Source organism: Amaranthus tricolor, chromosome 12 (assembly GCF_026212465.1).
Source record: "Amaranthus tricolor cultivar Red isolate AtriRed21 chromosome 12, ASM2621246v1, whole genome shotgun sequence".
NCBI lineage: Eukaryota > Viridiplantae > Streptophyta > Magnoliopsida > Caryophyllales > Amaranthaceae > Amaranthus > Amaranthus tricolor.
The window spans coordinates 5,812,645-5,840,103 of record NC_080058.1 but is presented as its reverse complement, the minus strand read 5'-3'; the positions used below and the strand labels follow the sequence as shown (position 1 = coordinate 5,840,103).

The following is a 27,459-nucleotide window of genomic DNA, read 5'->3' as shown; positions in this document are numbered from 1 at the left end:
GCCAATGGTGAATAATAAATCAAATTTTGCTTTATCGGCTGAAAATAAATTCATCTATTATTTATTTTTAAATAAACCCACTTATTAGGTATATTTGTTAAAAATAAACTCAGCTATTGTTTATAATCATCTTCAAAGTTTCTCTATAAGCAAGAATAAGGAATAAACAATTATTGAGTTTATTTTTAACAATTATATCGAATATGTGAGTTTATTTATAAATAAATAATAATTAAATTTATTTTCAACAATATTGAATAAAAGCTAGTTTATTTTTTAACAATTTTCCCAAAAAAATCATTACGGCAATTAGTAACAACTAAAACCGAATCGGATGTGCCTGTGGAGTGAAAGTATTGCTCTTTTAAGTGATATTCTCACCTTTATTATCATATAATTCTTCTTTTTTCTCGATTTATATAAAAAATTTCATAATTCTCAATTGTCAAACAATCCCAATGACAATGAAGTCAAAATTTAAACAAATTCTTCTCTAATTTTTTACCTTTATTTATTCACTTTGTTGCTCTTTTCCTCCTTTAACTCATCTACGTGATTATAAATGGAAAAAATTATAAGAAACTATCTAATATATACCCCTTTTTGTAAAAAACTACCTTATGTAAATTTTTTTGCAAAAAACTACCTTATATAATACTTCCTCCACACCAATATAATTGTCACATTTCCTTATTTGGCAAAACCATATCAATTGTCACATTTCTATTTTTGTCAATCTTATTTTTACCTAAATATCCTTAGTTCACACAAGTAAGTACGAATATACCCTCATATACCTTACTTACCCAACTATCCTTTACTACTTATCCTTCACTACCTACCCAACTACCAACTTTTTAGTGGACCCCACACCGCTCTTAATATCCGTGCCCAAGCAAATGGGACATTTATATTGGTGTGGAGGGAGTACATTTCTTTGCAAAACACCACCTTATAACGACTTTTACCGTTTGACCGTTTAAGTTAAGCGTTGACTATCACGTGACAGTCACGTGATCTTATAAACCTATTCTTCTTCATTTCGGGCCTCTTTCAGTCATTTGCTCCTCACTTCTTCAATATATCCAACAATGGATTTGATTCCGCCATTCCTGACGAATTCAAGAATCTTACATCGATCAGAATCTGGATCTTCATTCGAATAACCCATTGGGAGGATCCATACCCGAATCGATTGGGAACTTGACCCGGTTGCAGGTCCTAGAAATGGAGGGTAATGGATTATCAGAAAAAATTCCTGAAGAAATTGGGGATGCTAAACAATTAACCACTATATTGTTGTCGAAGAATAGATTGAGTGGGAGTATTCCAAGAAGTGCTTTGAATTTGGAAAATCTGGAAGTTTTGGATGTGTCAATGAATAGACTTAGTGGAGAAATTCCTCCACACAAAGCTGATATTCCTGCTTCTGCATTTGATGGTAATGATGCATTTAGGGTTTTTTCGAATGAAGAATGAGGAGCAAACTGAAAGAGGCTGAAATGAAGAACAAGAATAGGTATATAAGATCACGTGACTGTTATGTGACAGTCAACGGTTAACTTAAACGGTCAAACGGTAAAAATCGTTATAAGGTAGTGTTTTGCAAAGAAATATATCATATAAGGTAGTTTTTGTAATTTCTTACAATTTTCTCTTATAAATAACAATTTGAGCTATAGCAAATAAGGCATACAAATTTTAATGTTTATTATGTGAAAAAATCACCTAGATTTCGATTATTATCGTGGATCAAATGTGTTTGAGGCACATTGTTAAACTGCAGAACAAACTCGATCTAGGTGCAATTGATCCAAAGTCATAATGCGGCCAAAATATGTTTGCATTATGGATAACATACGTTTTAACCATGTTTTAATGCGATTAATTGATCTATTTTATATTTTTTGAATAAGGATTTTTAGAAAAAATTTGTTGCGACAAAACAGATTATTCATAGTATTGTGTCGAAAATATATCGAAATATAAAATTATATAAAATTATATATATATATATATATATATATATACATATATATATATATACATATATATATATATATACATATACATATATATATATACATATACATATATATACATATATATATATACATATATATATATATATATTTACATATATATACATACATATATATATATATATATATATATATATATATATATATATATATATATATATATATATACACATATATATATATACATACATATATATATATATATATACATATATATATATATATATACAATTAGGTTTCCTTTTTGCATATTAATGTACTAATGTGATGAAACTTTAATGAGAAGCTAATCGACTTTGAGTTGTGTAATCTGATTTTAAAACAAAAATATTTAACTGTCTCATTGTGATTTCACTATCATAAGACATTGATCATTTGCGATTCATTCGAGTGTGTCATATATATAATGAACACACTAGTATTGTTCAATTGTATACAGTGAAAGTCACTTGTTCACTGCAGATTAGCTTGACAATCGAATCTCGAACAAAGCTTATAATTGTGAATTTACATGGATAAATTTATATCACTGTGATTGGATTTATATTATTTTATGTCTAAGTTTTAGAGTATTATTTTAAGTCAATTTTTACATAGAATTTCTACAAAATCTTTTAGTTACCAAAAAATGCCTTCACCTAGGAAATTGTAAGAAAATTGTATAATACCCAAAAGTAGAACATAAAATCTAGCTTACAAACAACCACCCACATAAAAATACTCCATTGGGACAAATGTTGTCTTATATTCTTTGTTTGGTAATGCCAAATGAACATGGGAAATAACCAAATTTGGCTTTTCCAAGTGAGAATAAATTGGCCCACAAATACAATTGATCTGCTACAAAATAGGAACCCCACCTTCTAAACTTTGACGCACAGCACATGGTGTGCGCTCTCTCACAAATTACAGCCACAAATAGAATCCAACGTCAAATTCCATGTCTTACTTTTGGAGGGTCACAACTAGACAGATCATTCTCTTTATGTCACCATTTTATTTCCATTACCAAACGTCCCACTTAATTAGGATGAATTTGAGAGGATTGATTTTACCTAATTTTATACTATTAAAATTATAGTGTAAAAATACAATTTCGATCACGGTTGCAGTTATGAATGTGAAACAGATTACACGGTCAATACGGAATGTAATCTATATCTTAATCGTGTAAAATCAAAAATCTTTATAACACAATTGTAATAGGATGATGTGGCCTTGTTTTTACACTATGATTAAAACTTATAAAAATGCTATCTCCGATTGATTTTTGTGGCAAACGTCATGTTCAACTTCTCATAAATAAGAATTGCGTATAATCTGATGAGTCATTGTTATGCTTTCTTTTGTCTATTATAATGAGAAACCAAGGAAAAATAAATCAACGACCCCATCAGAACATTCATGATTATGAGGAGTATATGCCTCATTTTCTATCTATATTTCATATCCACAAAAACACTGCTAAATAAGGCATTTATTTATGTTATTGACCAGTAATCGTAGAGCATTGTTACAAAAATCTGAATATTTATCATAATTTACAGTTCATGACCCCTAACAGGAAGGGGGAGGAACAAAAATTTGAACAAGTCCCATAAAATACAACACCTAAATAGTCCTAGAAACCTGAAAACAAGGGTAAAATATCCAGTAAGTGATCCAGGAGCCTTTGATTAGCCACGCTAACCGCCATTTTTGTGGCGGTTTTATGATCATACCTCATTTTCGGGTTGGTGTCGCAACCATGAACCAACATGCTACATACATACACATAGGACTGTACCGATTTGTCATCAATACTAAACTATGTCTCGAGTCTGGAAAGTAAAATATGTAATGCTATATGCAAGTCGGAAAAATCCACAATGCTATACTACAAGCAAAGTCGAATTCTTCGACTTTCTCTATCTTCGTTCGTTATTGTTGAGAATTGCATGTCTCTCTTCGATAAGCATCGTTTATATGGAACAAAGCCCTTCCTACCATCGTCAACACTAGTTCTCTTCTCGAGCGAAGTGGGTTCCGTCGTCTTAGCACTTGAATCCTCTAGAATTTTGCCATCTTTTTCAGATGATGGACTGCATAGACCGGACTCCGCCTCTACTTCCCAGTTCTTCACCGGTGTCTCTTCTCTATTAACCGAATCACTATTTGAATCAGCAGATGATTCCTCTCTCAGAATTTCTTTCCCTTGGGGATTCCCAAATGGAGAAATGTTGATTCCTTTGAAGAAAACCCACCATGGAAGAGGCACTGGTTTTTCTACTTGATTGGTACTCCTGTCCGCATACAAAAATGTCTTATAGTCCGCAGTTGTCACAGCAATATCACCATTTTTAGAAGCATTTAGATAAGCTTGGAGCACTCCTTCTCCCATGTCTAAAGAGGTCGACTTGCCTGAGCAAGTCGATGAATCAGATGGATTTCCTGGGACTACTAAATCTTTTCCGAATAATTTAAAAACCTTTGTAGAAGCTATATCTTCCTTCTCGGATGACTCCTTGTGCGAAAAAAGCTTCAGTTTCTGCAAATCTAATACAAGTTAGAATAAAAACATCTTACAATAGTTGTACATAACAGTATCTGCAATAAATAAAATATATCAGTACCACTGAGGATGGAGCAATTGGTAATGAATTATGCAAAAGCAGTCCGCCTAGAGATGCATTATTTTCACATGGCATCACAGCAACTTGGTCAGCAAAGTTGCCTGAACATATTTGGGACAGGGTGCTTTTGGGTGTAGCTGAATCCGCAGATGCTAAAGTATCCGAGGCGACAAAAGACAACACAGACGCAGGGGAGTGATTGTCTTGCTCAGAGAATGAAGAATTTGGAGATGTAGATCTTGCTTGGTGTTCCATAGGCAATTCTTTTCTTGATGGAAGAACAAGTTTACGAGGGTATGGGTGTGATGGTTTTCTCTTAGGGCGAGGTGGGGGTATTTCAATTGGCTCAGCGGAGATGGAGTTGCTGGTACTTGTTTCCCTAACCACCTGATAAGAACAGACTCGGTTCAGAAGACATTTTCTAGTAATTAATTCCTATTGACCTTTCAAAAAACGTTCAACACGCCTTCGAGGTCAGACTTACATTAAACAAGATTAAAGAATGGACAAAGGACCTTTGAAAAAAATTTCTGAGCATGACTGCGGATTTGAACAGCCGTCTTAGACCCAACGTGCTCTGAAAGAAAGTAGTGGTTTAGCAAGCATAATTCTTGAAAAATTCCTCAATTTTTTATTAGACTAGTACTCACAAAATACCTTCAATTTTTCTCCATGCTCGGCCATACAATTTTAAAGCTTCAAGGAACCGCTTATGCTCATCCTCCGTCCATCTTTCCCTTTGCTTTGTTATGGTATAAGCCTTTCTAATCTGTTTTAGACAAGTATATAGGACAGAAGAAGAGTAAGACACACTGAACCATGCAAATCAGTGTTCCACATAGTTGCAGAGAATGATCGTAACCTTTGGAACATGGTTATCTCCTGCTTCGGATTGCACTCTGGTCATCAACAAAATCTTACTACACAAATTGGATTGAGGAACATAATTCTCCTCCTGATATAGTACAACAAAGTAAAATAACATCAGCACCTAACAGGACAACACTGATATATAAAATACCATGCCAACACTTCCCAATTATATAAAGATATTATCAAATTGAGAAATCAAATCCAACAATTACGCTTTAAAAAGACAGCATAAAGTACACCCCAAAACAAGTAATTCTGCAACATACATACTTATTGAAAAAGGTAGAAACATAATTGTTCTATCTTAATCCACAAACGATCTTATACAAGACTTAGGGTGGTTTTAGACATGTACAAGTGTCCGACACCAAAGTGGCAAAAACATGTAAAATAATCGGAGCCTTAAAATTATTGTGTATTTTACGCTGCCTGTAATAATACTAGATACACAAATCAAATCCCAAGTATCCTAATGTTAGTGATGCTATTTTATACTCTTCCATTCATTTAAATCTGCTATTTACAACCCATATTGCAAAGGGAAATGTCATTGTCAATAACGAACTCGTAGTGATGGAAGGACTTCAAAGTAATACCCAATCGTTTCATTTTGTTATTTCCATTTATTTATTTTTCAATCGCAATACAAACTTCAAACTCATACATCTTCAACTCTATGATGTGTGTGTGAAAATTTGAAAGGTGGATATTATGAAAATATACAATATGGAGTACATTACAAATCATGAATATATTATTAGATCAAGGAGAGCATATACTCAAAGTTAAAATCTAATATAGAATATTTTTTATAAAAAAAAAAAAAAGAAACGGAAGAGGTATCATAATCTGGCTTGTCGGAGACCTAGTAGGTGATAACTGATCAGTAATCAACTAATATCAACAGCCTTAAATTGTCTATAAATTCCAATTTCGAAATCATGCCTTATTTTCTCCCTGGATTATTCAATATTGTGTGATCTAAGCTAAAAGAGAATTACGATCAACTTTTACACTCATTTAACAAAGCCAGAACTGAAAATTATGCTCAATTCAATTAATAAAGAAACCTTATTGGTAATCTGCAATCAATTTTAAAAGTAATAAAATTAATTCTTCTCTTAGCTCGTATTACTCCACGAATTATGGTAATTTATCCTAATAATCGACAATCAAAATTCAACAAAACATCCTAAAACAACACGAAACAGAGTAACAATCTACATAAATTAGAAGATACAAAATATTTATAATTAAATTTTAAATAATAAATAACGATTAAAACTTACTTGAGAAACTATTGTAGAAGTAATCATCGATCTTCAACTGATACAACTACAGAACTCCAGAACTTTGATCTTTGTAGCACCCGCAAAATTACAATCAAAAAACCAACAAAATCAGGAATTGCGGCCTATTCAACAAATTTAAGCTCAATAATGATAAAAAACAGAAAGAGAAAGAAATTGTTGTGTGAAGATGATGATGATGATGATGAAAACGAAGATGAATAAACTAAGAAGGGGATTTAATATTTATGTTGGTGGATTTTTCAAAGGATTTTTAGGGTTTATATTTTGGTAACATTATGGATTCTTGTGGCTCACGTTCAAAGTTCCACTCTCACACGTGGCTTCGCTTTTTCGTTTTTTTCTACTCCCTTCATTATTTTATTTGGATAATGATATTTTTTAAAAAAATATTTTGTGTTAAAGAAATATCGCTATCATTCCGATTAAATGTCTTATTTGTTTTTACACTAGCCACTATTTATCAATTACTTTTACGGTCTATTTGATAATTAGTATTAATTGATGGGAATAAAAATGATTTGTAATATAAATTTTCATAATATTTATCAAGTTATTCATATAATAATGAAAATCTGATCATAAAAAAGTTTTATCCTTCATAGTTTTTCATTACTACTTAATACCATATGTTGAAATGGTAATGTATTGAAATAATTTTGTGAAGAAAATAAGATTATTAAAGGAATATAACTATGCTATTGAACTCTTCAAGAGACATTCGTACCAAAATTATACTAACTTTTTATTATTATTTTCACCATTTAGTGTCAATTACCAAACGAACTGTTAGTTTATATTTTATCTTGAATCTATGAGTTGAATATAGTCAAGTTTAATCATGTTTGAATTGTCTTAATATAATTTTGTTTGTATTAATTTTTTATAATTTTATTTAAGTATAATTATTTATATACTTAGGATTAGATTGGTAAATAGTGTAAAGTCAAATTCAACATTTGATTCAAATGAGAGGAGTAAGACTATCCAACATCCATTGGTTGTTTGTCCCTTTTGTTTTTAAAAAAAAATATCAAGTCTATTAGGTGATCTCATGTATATGAATGGCGATATATCGATAATTTTATTATCATTATTATTAATTAAAATATAATTTAATATTATTTTTTGTTTAAATATAGAGACTTAATTTTTTTTATCAAAGGGTAAACTTAAAAAAATGCTAAATAAGAATCAAACTCATAATATAACATGAAAGAAATGATATTTAGCTATTAATTTGCTCCAAGCTAAGGAAGATAGTACTCAATTATATATATATATATATATATATATATATATATATATATATATATATATATATATATATATATATTGTTTATGACCACATATACCATAGTTTTAGCTTTTTTTTGTTTGTCTTATTTTACTATGATTTTCTTTTATGAAATTCTTTTTAGCATTTTTTTAAATTCTAATCTACATTTCAACCATTCTTTAATACTCCTATTATCTATAAAATTAAAATGGTCTTATTTTTTCTTAATTTTTGTATAATACCCCATACAACCATGACAATTTTTTAGACGTAGATTAAGATACTTACCACAAAATGGATGCCACTTGTCATTGGTTGTGGCTCCATTTATTTGCTTTTAATTTGTTTAAGATTATTGATTAAATAATGTGATGTTTTTGCTTTATCTTAAATAAATGCCGTTAGATATGGTAGAATCACGTGGCTACACTTTTATGACCTAAAATTCCCCCTCCTTGTTAGACAAAAAATGGTCATTTATAACTTGTGGCCCTTGTATTTTTGCATGACAAATGATATGTCAACTAAAATGCTATGAATATTTCTCGCCTTTCATACATTTAGGATAACGTTAGTTATGTTTCTTGTTATTAATTTTGCCCCAAATTCTTAAATCTAACGGTATTATGATGGGACTATTTTTATTGAGTTGATTCATGCATATTTATTATTTTTAAAGTAAACACTTACAATTTCAAAATAATCAATTAGAACAACGAACTAATTATATGCGTCCGTCTCATGGTGAGATAGTCTCATACAAGATGAGCTGTTTTGTAACTTTTTTAAATCCAAAATCAGTCATATAGGGTCTAATTGTCAAATAAAAGTCGAATCAAATCTATTTTGAGCATATGTACTTAATATATGGAATCTTGTATGAGATAGTCTCACCGTGAAATACGTCGTATATATGAGTTAAATAGCCTAATTATACAAATTAGTAATATATAAAATCGGAAATTTCCACGTGGTAACCTCAAAGTTTTGGATTTTCCACGTGGTAACCAAAGCTTTTAAAAAATCCGTGCGGTAACCCTGAGTTTTATGTAATTGTTCCACCGTGACCTTTTTGCACATAAAAACGTAAGCAAATGTAATTTTGAAGCTTTAAGGCTATTGTACGCTTATTTATACGAATCACCATTACAAATACCATCAGTTTCAATCTTTTTCTCAAAAATATAAACCCCAACCCTACTAACTTTCATCCAAATCATATTTTTCCCCCAAATCCAAAGATGGTAGAGTTAGGATTTATATATTGGGGGAAAAGGTTGAAACTGATGGTATTTTAAAAGGTGAGTTGCATACATAGACGTATAGTAGCTTTAAAGCTTCGAAATTAACGTTTGCTAACGTTTTATATGCAAAAAGGTCACGGTGGAACAATTTGGTAAACCTTAGGGTTACCGCGTGAATTTTTTAAAAGTTTTGATTACCACGTAGAAAATCCAAAATCTCAAGATTATCACGTAGAATTTTCCTATAAAATTTAATTTTGAGAATATTACAATAGAAAACAATCTCTCAAGAGAGTAGCTCGTAGTTAAAGGATTACAACTTTGAAGATAGTAATGTTGCGTAGGAGAAATGCGGCTTTAGCGGAGCGCGTAAGGCAAGCATAAATAGGCAATTGTGGTAGTGTTAGCTGTGATCTTTCCATTTGTGGCTGTCTTATCTCACACGTGTAACCATTCATCTAACGAGTGAGAATCAAATACTTCCACCGCTGCGTGTGACTTTTAAATTAATTATTTTTTAATCCATAATAAATTCTTTTTTTTTTGAGGGGATCTATAATAAATTATTAGAATAAGATGTATCGCCAAACTACAAAATTGATGGCCCAACAAAATATAATTCCCCACGATATTTATCACCAAACAAATAATAATAATCCTAGATAAATATCTATATCCTCTAAAAATAACAAAGTGGATAGATTAAATATATTCCATTGAACTAAATGGGCAAAAGACAAAAAAATACTTTATCTGTTTTTTTAGTTGCATCCAAACTATTTTTTACACTATTTATCATTCGAAAGTATTTTGTATATTACGACTATTAAATGAAAAAAATTTTAATTATATGGGATCTTGTGTTATTCGTCTCATTGAATTCATTCATAATATTAAATTTTTATAATTTTTAGTCGAATAATATAATTCTAGATATTATATAAGTACATAAAAAAATTTAATAAAATATATAAAAAAATTACATATTTCGAGATGAATCATGGATTAGCCTAGGTTTTGGCTCGTGAGTATTCTCTTTTCACAAAGTTTTGTGTGAGTGAGATGTTTCTCGTACATAAATTGAATAGCTCAACTAATGCAATTTTTTAACATATATACTTTTTTTCTTAAAGTCATTTTACTAAAAGACAGTTTTACATAAATTTAACTTTTCAGTTATATCCTAGATTAATTCTTTTTGTTATTACCTCTAGGAATTTTAAAATCTAATGCGAATTGATAGTTGAAAAATGAGAATTGATTTAGGATGATGATAGAAAAAGCAAATCCAAGTGGACATCCCTTGCACTTTTTTGCCACCTCATTTCCAACTTGCCGCCCTTTATAATCTGCGCTGGCACGTATTAATTAACTACTTACTTTATAGGGATACTTTAGGGTTTTCACAAAATATCTTATGCTTTCTTGATTGTGACGCTATATTTCGATGCTTCTAGTCCACTTAATTTTAAATGGGTTTATGGATAATAAAGGGAAATTACAGAAAATATTTGTGGCCACTTAGTTTGTTGGCTTTTCTCTGTTTTCACGTTACTTCTTTGGTTAGGTTTGGTAAAAAAAAATTATTAATATGCATTAACTCTGTTTTGATATACTTATTATGTTTATTTTTACTCACTAAAATTAACTTTTGTATTATTTATTATTTGAAATATTTTGCAAATTAAGATTATTATAAGATAAAAAACAGTCATGTGGAATCTTGTTTTATTTATTTTGTCGCATATTTTCATAATATTAAATTTTCATAAATTAAAATTATTTATAACTCTAGATATAAATAATTTAACTAACATATTGGAATGCACAAAAGTGTTTAGGTGCAAGTAAATAAGAACAGAGGAAGTACTTGTTATATGGAGTAAATATTTTTGTATTGTTTATTAATTAAGTTTGTTTTATATATTACGGTTTTTGTTGTGAGATCTTGTCTGAATCGTGTAATTGTGTAGTTTCATAATATCAAATTGTTATAATTTATAATTATATATAATCCAAGATATAAATGATTAAAATTTAAAATAATGCATTTGATAACGAAATAAATAAAAATGTAGTAAGTATAATAAAAAAAAAAAACTTTTTGATTTTCAAATTTACAATAAAGAATTGAAAGGTCAATTAAATGCCTCCAATTGTTCTTCCCTCCGCAATTTAGAAAATTTGAAGGAAAAAAAAAACTTATTTTCAAAAGAAAGACCCAAAATTAACTTAAGAAAATTGTTATTTTTAAATTAAGTGTATTCATGTCAAAGCTGAGATCAAATATTTGTTCGATGTTATCAATAATAAACAAAAGAAATATAATGTCATAACGTTTGAAAAGACAAAATAAATATCAAATGTTAGTTTATCATTACCAATACCATGTGATATTTTTTTGCGATTTCGAATGTTATGACATTATTTTCCTTTGTTTACTGTTAGTAACAACAAACAAAAGGTAATTTTTTTCTCTTGTAGCCCTGACTATAGGCTCGGGCACAAAGACACCTTTATAAAAATTAAAATTTCACAAAACTTATCTTGGGAATTTTTTTTTTATCTCAATTTATTCAATTTTTCCTAAATTTATTTGTTGGGCTATGAACTTTGTAATGGGCGGACCTTTTTTTTCTTGAAAGAACCACAGGCCTGGTTCGTTCATCCTAGTTAGCTCCTTCACAAATTGGGCTAGTTTGGCAAGTAACGAAGAATAGTGTAAGTGGTTACTTTAAAATCTATACAATATATTAATGAATAAACAATTCAACTCGTCTTGTATAAAATTGTCATATTATGGGTAATTCAAATTTTATTAATATTTTTACAGTTTTTAAAATAAATTAATTTACAGTTTCAATATGATTAAAGATTCATATAATAACTTAATTACATATATACTATTAGTAAATTTTTATTTAAATAGGCTTTAACCGTGCTTGACACGAAAATCTAAATTAACTACATATATTAATCACTTTAAAAATGTAATTGATCATTTTATCAAGGTAATGCTTAGTTACTTTAAGAATATAAATACTCACATTAAAATTATAAATGTATATTAAGCTAACCTAATATAGATAATTTTACCGTACTTATACTGTCTCATTTAAGAATTTCTAATAAAGAATTTCTTTCAACTACAAGTCACCTTTGATTGTGAGATGTGAATTTCAGTGGAAGTGTGGCTATAAGTTTAGGAGAGACTCCATTATGTATCAAATTATTCAGATTCTATTAAAAAATTTATATTTATGTATTAAATTTTTTAAGAAAAGTTATAAAAGTTATTGAATATATTAAATAAAACAATATCATGAGTTCATGATCCCTTTAGTTATTTTTATTTTTCGTCTAATTATTTATGATTAATTTTAAGGACCCTCATAATTAAATTTCAGAGTCTCCTACTAGTTAAACCAAAGGCTTTCACAAATGATACCCTGAGGCCTGAGTGTTGACATCTCTAATACACGAAACATCCGACTCAATGTGTCTCAAAAGAATTAACTTCATTTTCCTTTTGAATATATATATTAAATTTACTTAAATGATACTTTTTTGGTTTTTAATAATTGCTACATTTATGTTTTTAATTTCATTAATAAAAAAGTCTAAAAAGTTAATAAGACGAATCAAACAATATACCACTTGTCTATATTTTATTTTATACATAGAGAAGTATATGTCAAATAAATCAGTTAATGAATAGTAGTTGCTATAAAGACAGTAGAAACTATTAAAACCAGAGATAATGTATTTTTTTTGAAATTGTCATCCAAATATTTAGCTTACCTTTTCATCATATTCATACAATTCTATCACTTTTTCATAACATATACTCATATTTTTCTATATTAATCCACTTTTTAAAATTTTCACCTCATTTCAAGTTATGGATATTTCGTTAGTCCAAATGGAATATAAGCTCAAATAGAATTATTTAAAACAGAGTAGCCAATTTAATATTATTTAACTATATGACCAAATACGATTTAACCCAACTTTAATAAACTTTAACATTATATAAAAACCAAATTAAATGCAAATTCAATTTTAAATCCACCTAAAACAAATAAACCCAAATAATCATCCTCCTACAAAAAGACGAACACCCTACATTCAAATCATTCTATTCATTTTAGTAACACTACAAGGAGTATTCCCTTCCTTCCCCACTCGCTTCCAAATCTTTCCTCTCCAAAAAATGCCATTAAACCATCTCCATTCACACTCTCACTCTCTCCTTCTACTCTTTGCACCCTTCCTTTTCTTCCTTCTATCCTTCCCTTTCCCTATTTCTGCCCACTACAACCCACCTTCTTCATCCTCCCCCCTCATCTCCGAATGGGAATCCGCTCGAGCCACCTACTACGCTGCGTCCGATCCACGAGACGTTGTCGGTGGAGCATGCGGGTATGGGGATCTTCACAAAGCCGGGTATGGTAAAGCCACTGTTGGGTTAAGTACTGCATTATTTGCTAAGGGTCAGATCTGTGGTGCTTGTTTTGAAATTCGTTGTGTTGAGGATCTTCGAAATTGTATTCCGGGTACTTCTATTCTTGTTACTGCTACTAACTTTTGTGCTCCCAATTTTGGGTTTACTGCTGATGGTGGTGGACATTGTAATCCTCCTAATAAACATTTCGTTCTTCCTATTGAGGCTTTTGAGAAAATTGCTCTTTGGAAGGCTGCTAATATGGCGATTAAATATAGAAGGTATTTTTCTTTCTCTTTCTGGCTACCTAGGTTGTTTTTAGTTTTTTTGATTACGTCACGTTTTACCCAGAAAACTCAAATTAGTGGGGAAAAGTAACTTGTAAAAAAATTGATTTCCCCCATCAATTGCATGTGTGAATTTCTAATTGATCAAGTGATATTGCGTAAATGCATTTCTGGCTTTGATGCCCAAATATTTGAGACATCTTGTTTCTGATTGTAGCAACATTATAGAAGAGGGAGTGTGTGAAACAAATAGTTTGATGAAAATATTAGGTTCAATTGATGTAAACTTTCCCAGCTACTATGGTGATTGTTTTTGCTCTACTCCAATTGGTTGCTGTACTTGTATTGGTGTAACTTTTAAGGTGTATGTGTGCAGTGCTCATTTGTGTGGTGTTGAATTTTGCCTTGCTAATTGAAACACTAACAAAAACAGGACAGAAAAGAAAGATGGGACGAAGAAACAAACCCTTTTTATTTGTGCTCAACATACAATTAAAGAGGATATATACATATATATAGTAGTGGTTACAAAGTTAGTTTATAACAATTTAACAACTTAATAAACATCTCTAGCTAACTATGTAAGAAGAGATAATAACTAACTAAACAAAAGATGACTAGGACTGTTCTAGCTGACATGAGGCCACATTAGACTGGGAACAACCTTGTTGTAATCCTGGACCTTGTATGCTTCTGTCCTTATGTGCTTTTGGCTATGCTTAGCCGTGCATTCCCAACAACCCCCTCAAATTGAAATGGGAAAAAGTCATTCCAAGTTTGTACAATAATACTGAAAACCGTCCAGAAGGCAAGATTTTAGTTAGAAAATCAGCTAGATGATGCTTAGTAAGTAGAGAGTTGCAAAAGGCCTTTTAATACTTTGTGTCTTTGTCTCTTGTAAGTTAAAATCCACTTCAATGTGTTTTAACCTATCATGAAACACAAGGTTTTTTGCTTTGTGGGTTGCTGATTGGTTATAACAGTTTAAGGTTATATGTGTGAGATTTTTTACCCCTAATTCATCCAAAAGCATGACCATCAATGTAACCGCGGTTGCTGCATTGCCATTTATTCGGCCTCTGAGTTGGATTTTTAGGTACAATGCTTTGTTTTTTAGACTTCTTTCAAATTGGTGATTTTCCTAGTACCAAGATATAACCAGTTAGGGATCATCTTGAATAACGACAAGAGGCGCAATCACTAATAGAGAATGCTTGGAGGCCGAAGGGTAATTTGGGTAGAACTAGAAAGGGTAATGCCTTGCCCACAAGTGGAATAAACATAACTTAATGTGTGTTTAAGGGCTTTCCAATGAGATTTCCTAGGTTTTTGCATGTATTGACTTAAGGTTTGTACAATATATGAAAGGTCATGTCTAGTGTTAGAAAATAAGTCAAGTTTATGTACAAGGCTTCTTTAGGGAGTAGGGTCTTGTAACAAGGTACTTTCATGAGTATAAGCCGATAACTTGAGGTGAGTAGGCAATGAAGTAACTACCTTTAAAACCACTTTCAAGTAGCAATAGGAAACTTATTTTGATGAAGGACCAAACCATTTTTTGTATTGCTGACTTCTATGCCTAGAAGTAATTGAACTTTCCTAGATCCTTGATGCTTAAAACAATATATAAGTGATGTTTTATTTTCAAGGCTTCTTGATGGTCATTACCTATTAGGATAATATCATCTACATAGACAAAAATGAAAGTCATCTTTAAATCTTTTTTCTTCACAAATAGTAAATAATCATTGCTAGATTGAACATAATCTTGATTATGTAGTTCTTGGGCAGGTTTGGCAAACTATTGCCTTGAGGTTTGCTTTAGACCATACAAGGATTTCAATAACTTGCAAACATGGTTTTGTGAACTAGGATATCTCGGAGGGAGTTCCATGTAAACCTTTTCTTTTAAATCACCATGTAAAAGACATTATTTACATCTAATTTGTTTATGATCCAATTCTTGTTGGTTGCAACAACTATAAGACATCTTATGGTGGACATTTTAATGACCAGAAAAGGTTTCTTCATAGTCAATTTCATATTTTTTCATATTTTTGATTGTAGCCCTTTGCAACTAACTAGTCTTGTATCTTTTAAGAGTTCCATCAACCTTACATTTGATTTTGTATACCCATTTTGATCCTATGGCTTTTTTTTCGAGGAAGTAGAGAACAACTTGCTAGTTTTTTTATTTTTTATTTTTTATTTTTATTTTTTTTTCTTTCTAAGGATAATATTTCTTGATCTATGGAAACTTTCCAAAGAGGATTCAATAAGGTCAATATGTAGCTTTTAGGCTCAGAGTGTGCGGTAATATCTGTGTTTGTTCATCAGGCATGCAGGAGTTTTGTGTGCCCAACTTTTATCTATAGGGCTACAGTAGGATTAGGGTTCTTGAACTGGTTCTCTTAAGATTGTCTCTTCTCCTATAACCTCGAGAGGATTGATAATATCAATTTTTTGTGCCTTCAATAGTGTCTGAATCTTTTTGATTAAAGGACTACATCAAAATCATCTATTTTTTCAAAGGTAACAAGAAGAAAGAATTATTTTACTTTATTGGTAGCATCTTCTTGATGATATGAGAAGTTGTGTTAAAAAAACTCAACATCCTTAGATACCAAAACCTTTTTGGTTTCAATGTTATAGATTTTATAGCCTTTTTGGCTAAGAGTACAACCAATAAACACATTTTTTTGAGCTCTAGGTATGAATTTATCCCTATCTTTTTAAGTGTGCTATAAAACATAAACAACCAAACACCTTTAGGTGAGTGTAGTCGGGCTTTTTGCCAAACATCATTTTAAAAGGAGTTTTTCCTTTTCATATTGTTAGGGGAATTCCATTTATCAAATGGACTACACATTGTATACAATCCCTAAAACCTTTTTGGTAGTCTAGACTAGATAGAAAAAAAAAAAAAGAGTTCTAATTGCTTTTAAGATATGTTTTTGCTTTCTTTCAACCATCTCATTTTCTAGGGTTGTGTCTCTATAGGTGGATTCATGCTTAATGTCATGTTGTGCATAAAATTTCTTGGCTTCTCATTGGATGAGTTCCTTAGCATTATCAGTTCTAACACACTTAACACGTGTTCGTAGTTGTCTTTTGATGAGAGCAACAAACTATTTGAAAACATTTGCAAAATTAAACTTAGGGTAAATTGCTCTAGGTTGTTTTCAACAATAGTGACAAACATCAAACAATTAAGTCTAATGAGGTACCTAAAATGTCCCCAAACATCTCAATAGATTACAAGATGACTTAGGGTAAATTTCTTTAGTTTGTCTTCCTAAGGGGCATGAGTACAAAGGAAATTAGACTTGGATTTACCAAGAAGCCACTTTATGTCAGGAAATTTGCAATTTATGAAAAGGCATATGGCCCAACCTTAGGTGCCCATCTTTATTTGACAAAGCGCTAGATACAGAGGTATTAGTAGTACTAAAAGTAGGAGTGTCTTCTAATGTATGTCAAATTATTTGTGGCTCTTTCAAAGATGTATAAACCAGACTTGGGTTTACCAAGAAGCCACTGCTTTTTCATCAAATCTTGTAGAGCATGACAACCATTATGATCAAAGGTAAGTTTGTACTTCAAGTCTTTAAGAAGCTTATTGTCTGAAATTAGGTTAAATTGTGGAACATATAATACATTGAGAAGGATTACTTCATTTGGCAGTCAAATTGTGGCTATGCACCTAACTACAATTTTTCTTCCATCTGGTTAGATGACCCTTTTCACTAATTCTATTATAAGAAGAAAATTTATCAAGATTATAACACGTTTGAAGCACCACTATCAACAATCCAATCATCATTATTAAGTAAAGATAGGCAACCTATACCTGTTATCTGAGAAGGGTGGTGTTAGCGATGCATACATTGTAAGAAGTGTCTAGTTTTCCGTAAGTCTTGGTAAGCTTTATCCGTGAAATGATCTTTGAATTCCTCCCCACAAATGATTATGAGAAACTTTCTTGTGTGCAGGAAGGGACTACCCAAGAAGTTTAATAGAATTCCTGGCGTTTAAATTTTGTGGTCATAAAGTGTTTGTGCATTTTTCCCAATTCTGTTGTGCAAAACTAAGGATTCATGAGGCAGTGTGAAATTTCAACCCCAGCGGAGACGATTTTTTGTCTATTTGAGCAATAACTTAGGATTGTTTGATGAGTAGCAAAATGTCCAACTCTTGTGAATGCATTACTCAAGTACTTTTTGAGGGATAAATTGAACTGGAAAATAGGATATTCCACCTATAATTGAGGGCATCACAACTTCCACAATTTTGTAAATCAAGTGCATGCATGATGCACCTTCGGATGTTCAACATTTAGGAATAACAAAATTGAAGGGGAACGGGGTAGTTGGGCTTCGATCACAGACATATTGGGATCAACCTACCCAATAAGTTCAAATTTGCCATTATCATGTCCTAGCGAAGGAGAATATAAAATTTACCCATTTAATGAAGTCATTTGTCAAATGTCATGAATGAATTCACGACCATCCATTTGCTTCTGATTTGAGGAATAACTCCATCTTATTGCGATCTAGGAGAGCCTTATTATGGCCTTTTCCGGGGAAGGGAGGGGGATTCTTAAGTTGCTTGAAGATTTCAACATCATCCATGGAATGTATTAATTACCCTTAAAATTGTTTGTATTGGAAATATGTAGCTGTATACTTGTATTCTTATTTTGGTTTATATGAAATCATGTTTAGCTGTTCACATAGCTGAATGGTTCTTGTCCCTCATTTGCAAAGGTTGCCGATGGCGTTCTCTTGTTGTTAATCTATGTGCCTGTTTTTACCTCAATTTGCTTCATTGAATGTTTGAAACAGTAATGGCTCTACATTCCTTCATTATACACCACTGTCACGAATCACGAATTGCGAATCAGAATAAGAGAAAAATAGTCGGTTTTGGGCTATTTTAGGGTCATTTTGAGCGAATTGTGAATTCAAAATGCAAATTAATTAGCGATTTATGTTACACTGCTCTGCACAAATCAAAAACAACAAAACAATTCTCGTGATTTTGCTTCAGCTGTACAAGGGTCCCATTCCCTTGATTTTCAATTATAATCAACCACCTTATATAATATTTGCTCTGAGTATCGGGTCTTTTCTCGGGTTTAATTCTTGTTGCTTCCCTCCCCTCAGCCTACCATGTACCCAAAAAAAGAAACTTGCACAGAATAGACTAATCTTTCATGACATGTCGATACAATATGAAGATAATTTGCTCAGAAATAAATGTGTATGCCAATATTTTCGTTGTTGAGCAATGCGCAGGATTAAATGCAGAAAGGAAGGAGGCGTTCGATTTGCCATTGACGGGTCTGGAGTATTTATGTCGGTGCTCATCAGCAACGTCGCAGGTGCAGGTGATGTTATTGGTGTGAAAATCAAGGGATCAAAAACTGGATGGCTTCTGATGTCGAGGAATTGGGGGCAGAATTGGATACTGAATGCAGATCTTAAAAAGCAGCCACTTTCATTTGAGGTTACTACTAGTGATGGGGCAATTCTGACTTCATACAATGTTGCTCCAAAGACTTGGCAAGTTGGCCAAACTTTTGAGGGAAAACAATTTGATTAGAAGAACCCAATTATGATATATAATTGATCTTTTCTTTCTTCATTAGTTAGGTTAAATTATGAATTGCCCAATCTTAGTAGACTAAAACCCTAGATCTGTATCATTGTAATTTGTATGTACACTATACTCCAGTTTTGAGATAATGGAATCTTGGCTACAAGGCCATTCCTATTTTCTTTGCTCATTTTTCAGGAACTGCATGGGGCACCTGTGTGCTCGGGCTCACAAACCCACCGGTAATGAGCTTTGACTTGCATGGACACTTAATGGGGTACAAGCATAAATGCACTTCTAACTCCGCTTCATCCATCGATAACCAATTCTCCTCACACTTGCCAACCTTTCATTTTCGTCCACGCTCGGTGTGACAGGTCTATTTCCATCTTACATTCGCTAGCTCGATCTTCGACTTCTCTTTGTCATCCATCGACTGCAGCTTGTAGGATGACATTTTTCTGCCAATCACTCATGTTCTTATCCACTCACGTAAAATATGAACACACTTCAATTTCATCTTCACATCGTATTAACCCTAGGATAAGTAAATGTGATAATACCAAAGAAAAAGATATGTGAGATATATATACATGAATAAGATGAAAAAGTAAATAAAATCGATGAATAAATAAAAGAGTGGAGAATGGGTTACAACCTAAAACAGAAATATAACAAATTTAATGGGACAAACTAAGATAAAACATATAAAAAAACTCATAAAAAGGCAAAATTGTAATCTTTATAGCTAAGAAGATCAGATTTTACCTCAATAAAAATTAATTATCATTTTTTCAAAAAGAATTTTAAAATTTAATTTTTAACTAGTCCTCCTTAAAAAAAATCTTTCCAACTCAAAAAAAAAAAACAAAACTCCAGCTACTAAATAAAATACTCAAATCCACTCCATACTAACGCACGTTGTAACAGTCAACGATTCTTTTTCTACACACCATGAAATGGGGAAGAACTTCAGACAAATTTCAAAAAAACAAGCTGCAAAAATGTCGGGATTAACATTGAGAAGATGGAATTGTGCTACTGAGCTCAAGTTCATCTTCATCATCCTCTTCATCTTCTGTTCACTTGTTACCTTCTTCCAATTCTTTCCTCTTCAATTCTTTCCATTCTCCTCAAATCTCACTTCATGCTCAACACCCACTATTGCATCAATTTACCCATCTCCACCCCGACAACCATCTGATCAGATCCTTGAAGATGGTGTTATTCGAAGATCTTTTTACCCAGTTGGAGTTGCTGCTTACAATTTCGTTTTAATGTCAGCTTACCGTGGTGGTTTAAGCTCTTTTGCTATCATGGGTCTTTCTTCTAAACCCCTTCACAATTTTGGGCATCCGACTTATACTTGTGAATACCAATTTCATGACCCAAATCGTACTAGTTTGATTGTTCAAGGGAATAAGCTTGAATTTCAGGATTTTGGGTATGCTCGTGTTTACCTTGTTATTGTGATTAACTGTACTTTCCCAGATGAGGTTATGGACCCTTCAATTGGGGGACGTCTTGTTCTTCATGCTTCTACTAATGGTGGATATGATCAAGCTGTTAATTCAACTGATACAATTATTGCCTTAAATGAACCCCCTAATTCTTGGGAGATTTCCCATTTTTTGTCTCCTCCTAGATATGATTACCTTTATTGTGGAGGGTCTTTGTTTGGGGACCTTAGTCCTCAAAGGGTTAGGGAGTGGATAGCTTATCATGTGAGATTGTTTGGGAAGAAGTCCCACTTTGTGATTCATGATGCAGGTGGGGTCCACCCTGAAGTTATGGAAGTTTTGAAGCCATGGATGGAGCTTGGGTATGTTACTGTGGAGGATATTAGGGAGGAAGGAAGGTTTGATGCATTTTATCATAATCAAATGCTTGTTCTTAATGATTGTTTGCATCGACATCGATCCGATACTAAGTGGATGTTTTTCTTTGATGTGGATGAGTATATTTATTTGCCTACTAACATGGATTTTCATTCTGTCATGGATTCACTCAAGGATTATACAATGTTCATTATTGAGCAGGTTTCTATGTCAAATCAACTCTGCCTTGCTGATGATTCCGGCCAATTTTTCCAGTATGTTTGTTTTGTCTCTTGTCATTTCAACTTTTTTGGTTGTTTTGAATTTGTTGTTTGTTTTCGGTTGAAGTCGTTGAATTGAAATGCTTTGCTGTTGGTTTAGTGTTGAGTGTGTTATCCATAGAGTTAAAACATAAATGTTTTCAAATTAAACAAAAAGCGTTGTAAAGGTGTAAAAAAACTGTTTTTTTGGCTGTATCAAAGGATATCTTGAGGTTTCGACTGATATGTAGGCGCTGTGATAACTGCATTACTCCTCTTACCACATCAGCCTTCCGTTACCTTGACCACGCCCGTTACCGTATTTTTACACAATGGTGTTATCATTTGATTGTTTTAGTACAATTGAACTTGCCACCTCTTTATTTAACCTTTCCATTCTACAATTAGAATTTACTTGATATTATTTGAGATTATGGAACTCTTTTGATTGCATGTAAGATCATATCCGGCCGTGCATATCAATCTCCTTGAAAGGATAAATCAACAATGGATCATCTATTAACCTTGGGGAAAACAATGTACTTCTACTTGCAAAGGTGCTTTTGGGATGATTTGAATTTGTTAACATGTTACCTAAAGTCCTAAACCGTAGCTATTGTAAATAATTTTAAAGGATTTTTTACTACTGTCATCCTGTAATACGGAATAGACCAATATATCAGGAAACATAAATCGCGTAGCCGATATAGTGAGTGCTTAAAGTCTTTTAACATTGCGGAAATGACTTCTATTGATCATGTCTCCAACAACCTTAATCGTCTGATTTTGGAGACCTAGGATATTCCATCACACTCATACCCTAATATACCTTTCCCATTGTGCCTATTTTGTTTCACTATATTTGCTTCAATTGATTGTATTGAGTGGCCACAGTGTTATCTTGTCTTTTTTGAGTCGAGGGACTCTTTGGCTGCATCCTCATTTATGGGTATGGTTCGTCTTCCTTCCCTTCCTAGACCCTGATCATAATGTCCATGAGCGGGACACACCGGGTATTATGATGATGAATATCATGATGATGATGAAGTGGCCACAAATGCAACCACCAATTTTAAGATGCTAACCATGGCACTATTAACTGCCAAATACCCCAGATCAAAAATAATTATCATCTTAGAACATATTTGGGGATAAAGGCTTTGGCATTGTTGTGATTACTAATGACATAATATTGAGCCTCTTTTCCTTATTCCTTTTTTACCCCCAATAACGCCTCATGTCGTCATAATTGATTTACTAAGAACTTCATTGACCTCTCATCCTATTGTCATTCTTTACCAATTGGTCAATCACACTCATACCCTAACTCTAACTATACTCATCATGACTTCTTCACCTATTCTCACTTACATTCCCTTATAAAAAGCTATTCTGCATCAACAAATCAAGAACACAACCATGTAATAAAAAAGTCACAGTTCAACTTAATAGTTTCTTTCTGAATCCCTGTCTAAAAGTTGTTAGTCGTAGACTTATAGGAATTAAGCCTCTTATGAAGATGAATGTCATTGTTTGGGGACTAGCATTTTGCAACTTGCCAAAATTTTGACTATAGTGAAATTACGAAACCTAATCCTTTTATTTGTTGGCAAACTCGATAAGAAGCCTCGACTTATTTTATAGTTTCCATTTTCCAAAGCAATGAGTAAGCCACAATCATATAACTTAGCCTTCACTATGTCCATACTCTAATTTAGCTTTTACTCGTCCCTTTCCATCGCATAGCTACCGACATTGCTCTCTAGCTAACACAAGTTTTGATTCACAACTTTACTTCCATCAATTGCACCAACAATATAAAATAACAAACAACAAACGTTTTTTCGACGTAAATTTAATGTTGTAATGTGATTAATTATACATGGGATAAGGAATGACAACGATAAAGACTGTTGAGTGTTGATTGTAGACAAGTGGTACGGTAGACTTCCCATAGAGGTGATAATAATTTGCCAAGAAACAGTTTTTTTTTCTTATTTTTCTAAAGAAAGAAAAGGGTAACTGAAAATGAAGTTGTAGTGGACTCGACACCTAATAAAAAATTGAACTCCTAGCTGACATGAACACATGGTTACAAGAAGTGAAGGTAGATTGGTAGTACGAGAAGGGATAACAGATGAAGTTCTTCACATGCTTGCACATTTTAATCTGTTATTTTTTATTCTTTTTCCATCGGTTATGGACAAATTGATCTTTTCTTTACTAATATTGTCCTGAAGTGGGTTGATAACTAATTCCAAATCTGCACATATCCTGCAGCAACTTGATTATAAAATCCTTGATGGGGAATCTGTTAGGCCGTGACAATTCGTCACATAATCACCCCGTGTGACCACTCGTGTGGACACACCCACGGGAAACCCATAGGCTTGGACCCCACAAACCCACGGGTCATGAGTGTTGACTTGCATATACACAATGAGGTTCACTCTTTCCCACAACCATATGGTTTTGGGAAAGATTGAACCCCATTTAGTATGCACGCAAGTCAAAGCTCATTACCCGTGGGTTTGTGGGCCTGAGCCCACGGGAGGATCATGTGACGAATTGTCACGGCCTAAAAGAACCTACTATCATGTACAACAACGTTCTATTAATCTAATGCTGTCAAGTGAATCCCATCTAAAGTGGGGTTTGAGGGTGTCAGATGTACGCAACCTTACCCCTTAGTGATACTAAAAAGGTTGTTTCTGATTGACCATTGGTAGCAAACATCATCTGCAATTTCACATAAATAAAAAGTGCAAATGATTCAATGAATCATTTTAATATAATTCATTATTATTTAAAATAACAGACAAAATCTACTATCATATAGAACAAAAATTTAATGCTGAAGTTTTTTCTCAGCTAAGGTGATGGTGAGTATTTGTAATCTAGCCGTTGCAATCAGGATTCTCTAATCAAAATAGCAATGACACTACTTAACTAGATCGATAAACTTCAATTAATTAGGTTAAATGATATCAATAATATGATAACCTATGATAAAATCAACTGTCATAAAATGTTTTAAATTTGGTGTTTCCATAATCAAATATCTGTTCTTTGTGGACTACTTTCAGACAATGGGGGTTCGAAAAGCTGGTGTATAGGAATGCGAAAAAAATGAGGAGAGACCACAAATACGCTATCCAGCCACGGAATGTGTATGCAACAGGAGTCCATATGTCGGAGAACTATGTGGGTAAGTCTACCCAGTTGCCCGACAAGACGATGAAGTATTTCCATTTCCATGGCACCGTTGCAGAGCGCCATGAACCATGCCGACGGAAGCTAAAGGACCCTTCAATCACCATGGAAAAAACCCCTTATGCTCTCGATACTAGCTTACGATCTTTGGCACCTCTTGTCAAGCAGTTTGAGCTCGACACCATTGGTTCGAGGCTTCAATCAACAAGGCTATAACCCTAGCTCTTGATTCCATTCTTTTAATCTATTGTAATTCTTAATAACACTTGTTCTTTGTTGTTTATACATAGATATGATAGGTCCATAGATTTCCCCCTATTCTTTCATATCTTTCTTTGGAGGGGAGATGCATAGTAGCATTTTGTTGTAACTTTTGGGTGAATATGTTCTTTTGATAATTTATGTGATGCTCTTAGCTCTTTCCTATTGTGATCCTCTCCCATATGCATTTTTTTTAAGCGAGGAAGGCTAGAGAATCTCGTACATACAAGAGAAATGGGGAATTTATCTGCTGTTGAGAGTCGAATCCTTATCATACGGGTGAAAGGTAAAACTTTTAACACTAGGTTAACTCTACTCGCACATTATCAACCTAGAAACTAGTGGAAAGTAAAAACTACTCTCACTGTCTTACGAAATTTGCCACACTTTTCTTTTTAGTTCATTCCACCTAATTTGTTTTATTTCTAAGTTTTGCCTTGATTTACGCTCTTTCTTTAATTCTCATTTGACATATTCAAGTTATATTTTTTATTTCATCTACACATTTATATCTTTCACTTCTCCATAATACACTGCTTCTTACAGTTTTATCTATTTTTCTTGAATTGTTCAAACAATTACTTGTAAAGAAAATTTAAGGGATAGGGGAATATGAAAACTAAAGCATACCTTGGATTTTGAAATTTGATAATAACAAGCAAGGCTAAATTTGTTATCTTGAAATTGCTTTAAATTCATTTTCTTATTTCATTTGATTTAAGCATGTCATTATGATTCACTTTAGTTTAAATTTCTTTTCATCTAAAATGATTAAAAGGTATATAACCTAATTTAAATATTTTGTTAGTTTAAGAACTTGTATGATATAATAATTAGTAATATTTAGAAACTTCATAATAATAATAATAATAATATTATTATTATTATTATTATTATTGTTGTTGATTTGTTACTGTTACTTGTTGAATTATTGTATAATTCTTAGATTAGTAGCCCCAACCCCCAATGTGTCAAACTGAAAACATGGATCATAGATCTAACTCAACAAATTCACTTTGGGCTAATAATTCCCAAATGTTAAAGTTATAATATTGTGAAAATTCGAAAAAAATAAGACTTTTTAATAACTTAATTCAAAAAATAAGTTTCGTTCAAATTTTTATTCCAAAATAAGCATCTTTGACTTCAAAGCTAGACTTGGTGTATACTCGCTGTTACTAACAGCGAATTAAAAGAAATGGTCAAAAAATTTAGTCAAGTTTAAAGTCGTTGTTACTAACAGCGATAGATGGTGTTGACTGGTCAATGGTAAAGTCGCTGTTAGTAACAACGACATTAAGCGTCCCTAAATATCAACAGTTCTCCGTCTTTCTCATTTCACCCAACTTCGTTTCAGAGCCCTAATCCACGAAAATCTCCCTCTTCTTTCCGCCATTGAAATCAACTTCAATCTTTCAATTAATCTCATCAAATTCCAAGTTCCTACTACTAATTAGTTCTGTCATCTTCCTACATTCACTTCAGGTAATAATTTTTTTGTTTTTTTTCTTTTTTCGAAAATTTAGGTTTTATATTTCTTCATCAACTTTCACATAAATGCAGGTTCATAAACTTGCAAATTACTACTTCTTGGTGATCTACAGCTTATTAAGGTACCTTTTTATTATAAATTTTTTAGTTCTTTTTGTTTTTAAAAAGTATGTCATTTATAATGGTCATTTATACTTAAACTCTATAAATATGTCAAATGTACTTGTTATTTGCCATGATTTTCATAATGAGGTTGTTTGTTCATGAATTTAATGTAGAAAATGTTTGAATTTAATGTAGAGGATGTTTGAATGCAAACCCTAATTTTGTAAATTATATATATATTTATGCAGTTAATAATCAATGTTCCTTATTTTTAAATGTTGTGAACTCTAGTTGTGAGGGTTGTTGAACAATGTACTTGCTTTCTTATGAATTTGATGGTGATGTTGATTTTGTACGTATTGTTGTAGAAACGGCTTCATTTAGTGTGAATGTTGTATGTTTTTGGAATGGTTCAATTCGATCAAGTAGTAGCAATGTTAAGTATGTTGGGGGAAGACGTAAACTGTTTGCATGCAAGTCAAACATGGATTTGAATGAATTTAAACATCTTATATGCTCTAAGATTGGAATTGACACTATAAGAAGTACTGTTAATGTAAGTTTTAAATACAATATGAGTGAAGAATTGTTAGCTCTTCCGGTTGAGGATGAGGAGGTTA

The 27,459-nt window shown here is 32.1% G+C and overlaps 3 protein-coding genes across 3 annotated transcripts; 2 read left to right on the top strand and 1 right to left on the bottom strand.

The window, feature by feature from the left end:
- Positions 1-3,493: 3,493 nt before the first annotated feature.
- On the bottom strand, positions 3,494-7,146 carry LOC130828323 (protein REVEILLE 2-like). Its single transcript, XM_057694245.1, has 6 exons — positions 6,817-7,146; positions 5,517-5,609; positions 5,312-5,423; positions 5,170-5,231; positions 4,655-5,041; positions 3,494-4,569 (listed from the first exon to the last, which is right to left on the bottom strand). Exons 1-6 carry the CDS (start codon positions 6,841-6,843, stop codon positions 3,919-3,921), a joined length of 1,332 nt encoding a protein of 443 aa, XP_057550228.1. The 5' UTR covers positions 6,844-7,146; the 3' UTR covers positions 3,494-3,918.
- A 6,299-nt stretch (positions 7,147-13,445) lies between these two features.
- LOC130828322 (expansin-A13) lies at positions 13,446-19,880 on the top strand. Its single transcript, XM_057694244.1, has 2 exons — positions 13,446-14,085; positions 19,392-19,880. The coding sequence occupies exons 1-2, from the start codon at positions 13,574-13,576 to the stop codon at positions 19,696-19,698; spliced, it is 819 nt and encodes a 272-aa protein (XP_057550227.1). The 5' UTR covers positions 13,446-13,573; the 3' UTR covers positions 19,699-19,880.
- Positions 19,881-20,540: 660 nt separating this feature from the next.
- On the top strand, positions 20,541-25,726 carry LOC130828321 (galactan beta-1,4-galactosyltransferase GALS3-like). The gene is made up of 2 exons (XM_057694243.1): positions 20,541-21,784; positions 24,856-25,726. The coding sequence occupies exons 1-2, from the start codon at positions 20,652-20,654 to the stop codon at positions 25,196-25,198; spliced, it is 1,476 nt and encodes a 491-aa protein (XP_057550226.1). The 5' UTR covers positions 20,541-20,651; the 3' UTR covers positions 25,199-25,726.
- Positions 25,727-27,459: the final 1,733 nt, after the last annotated feature.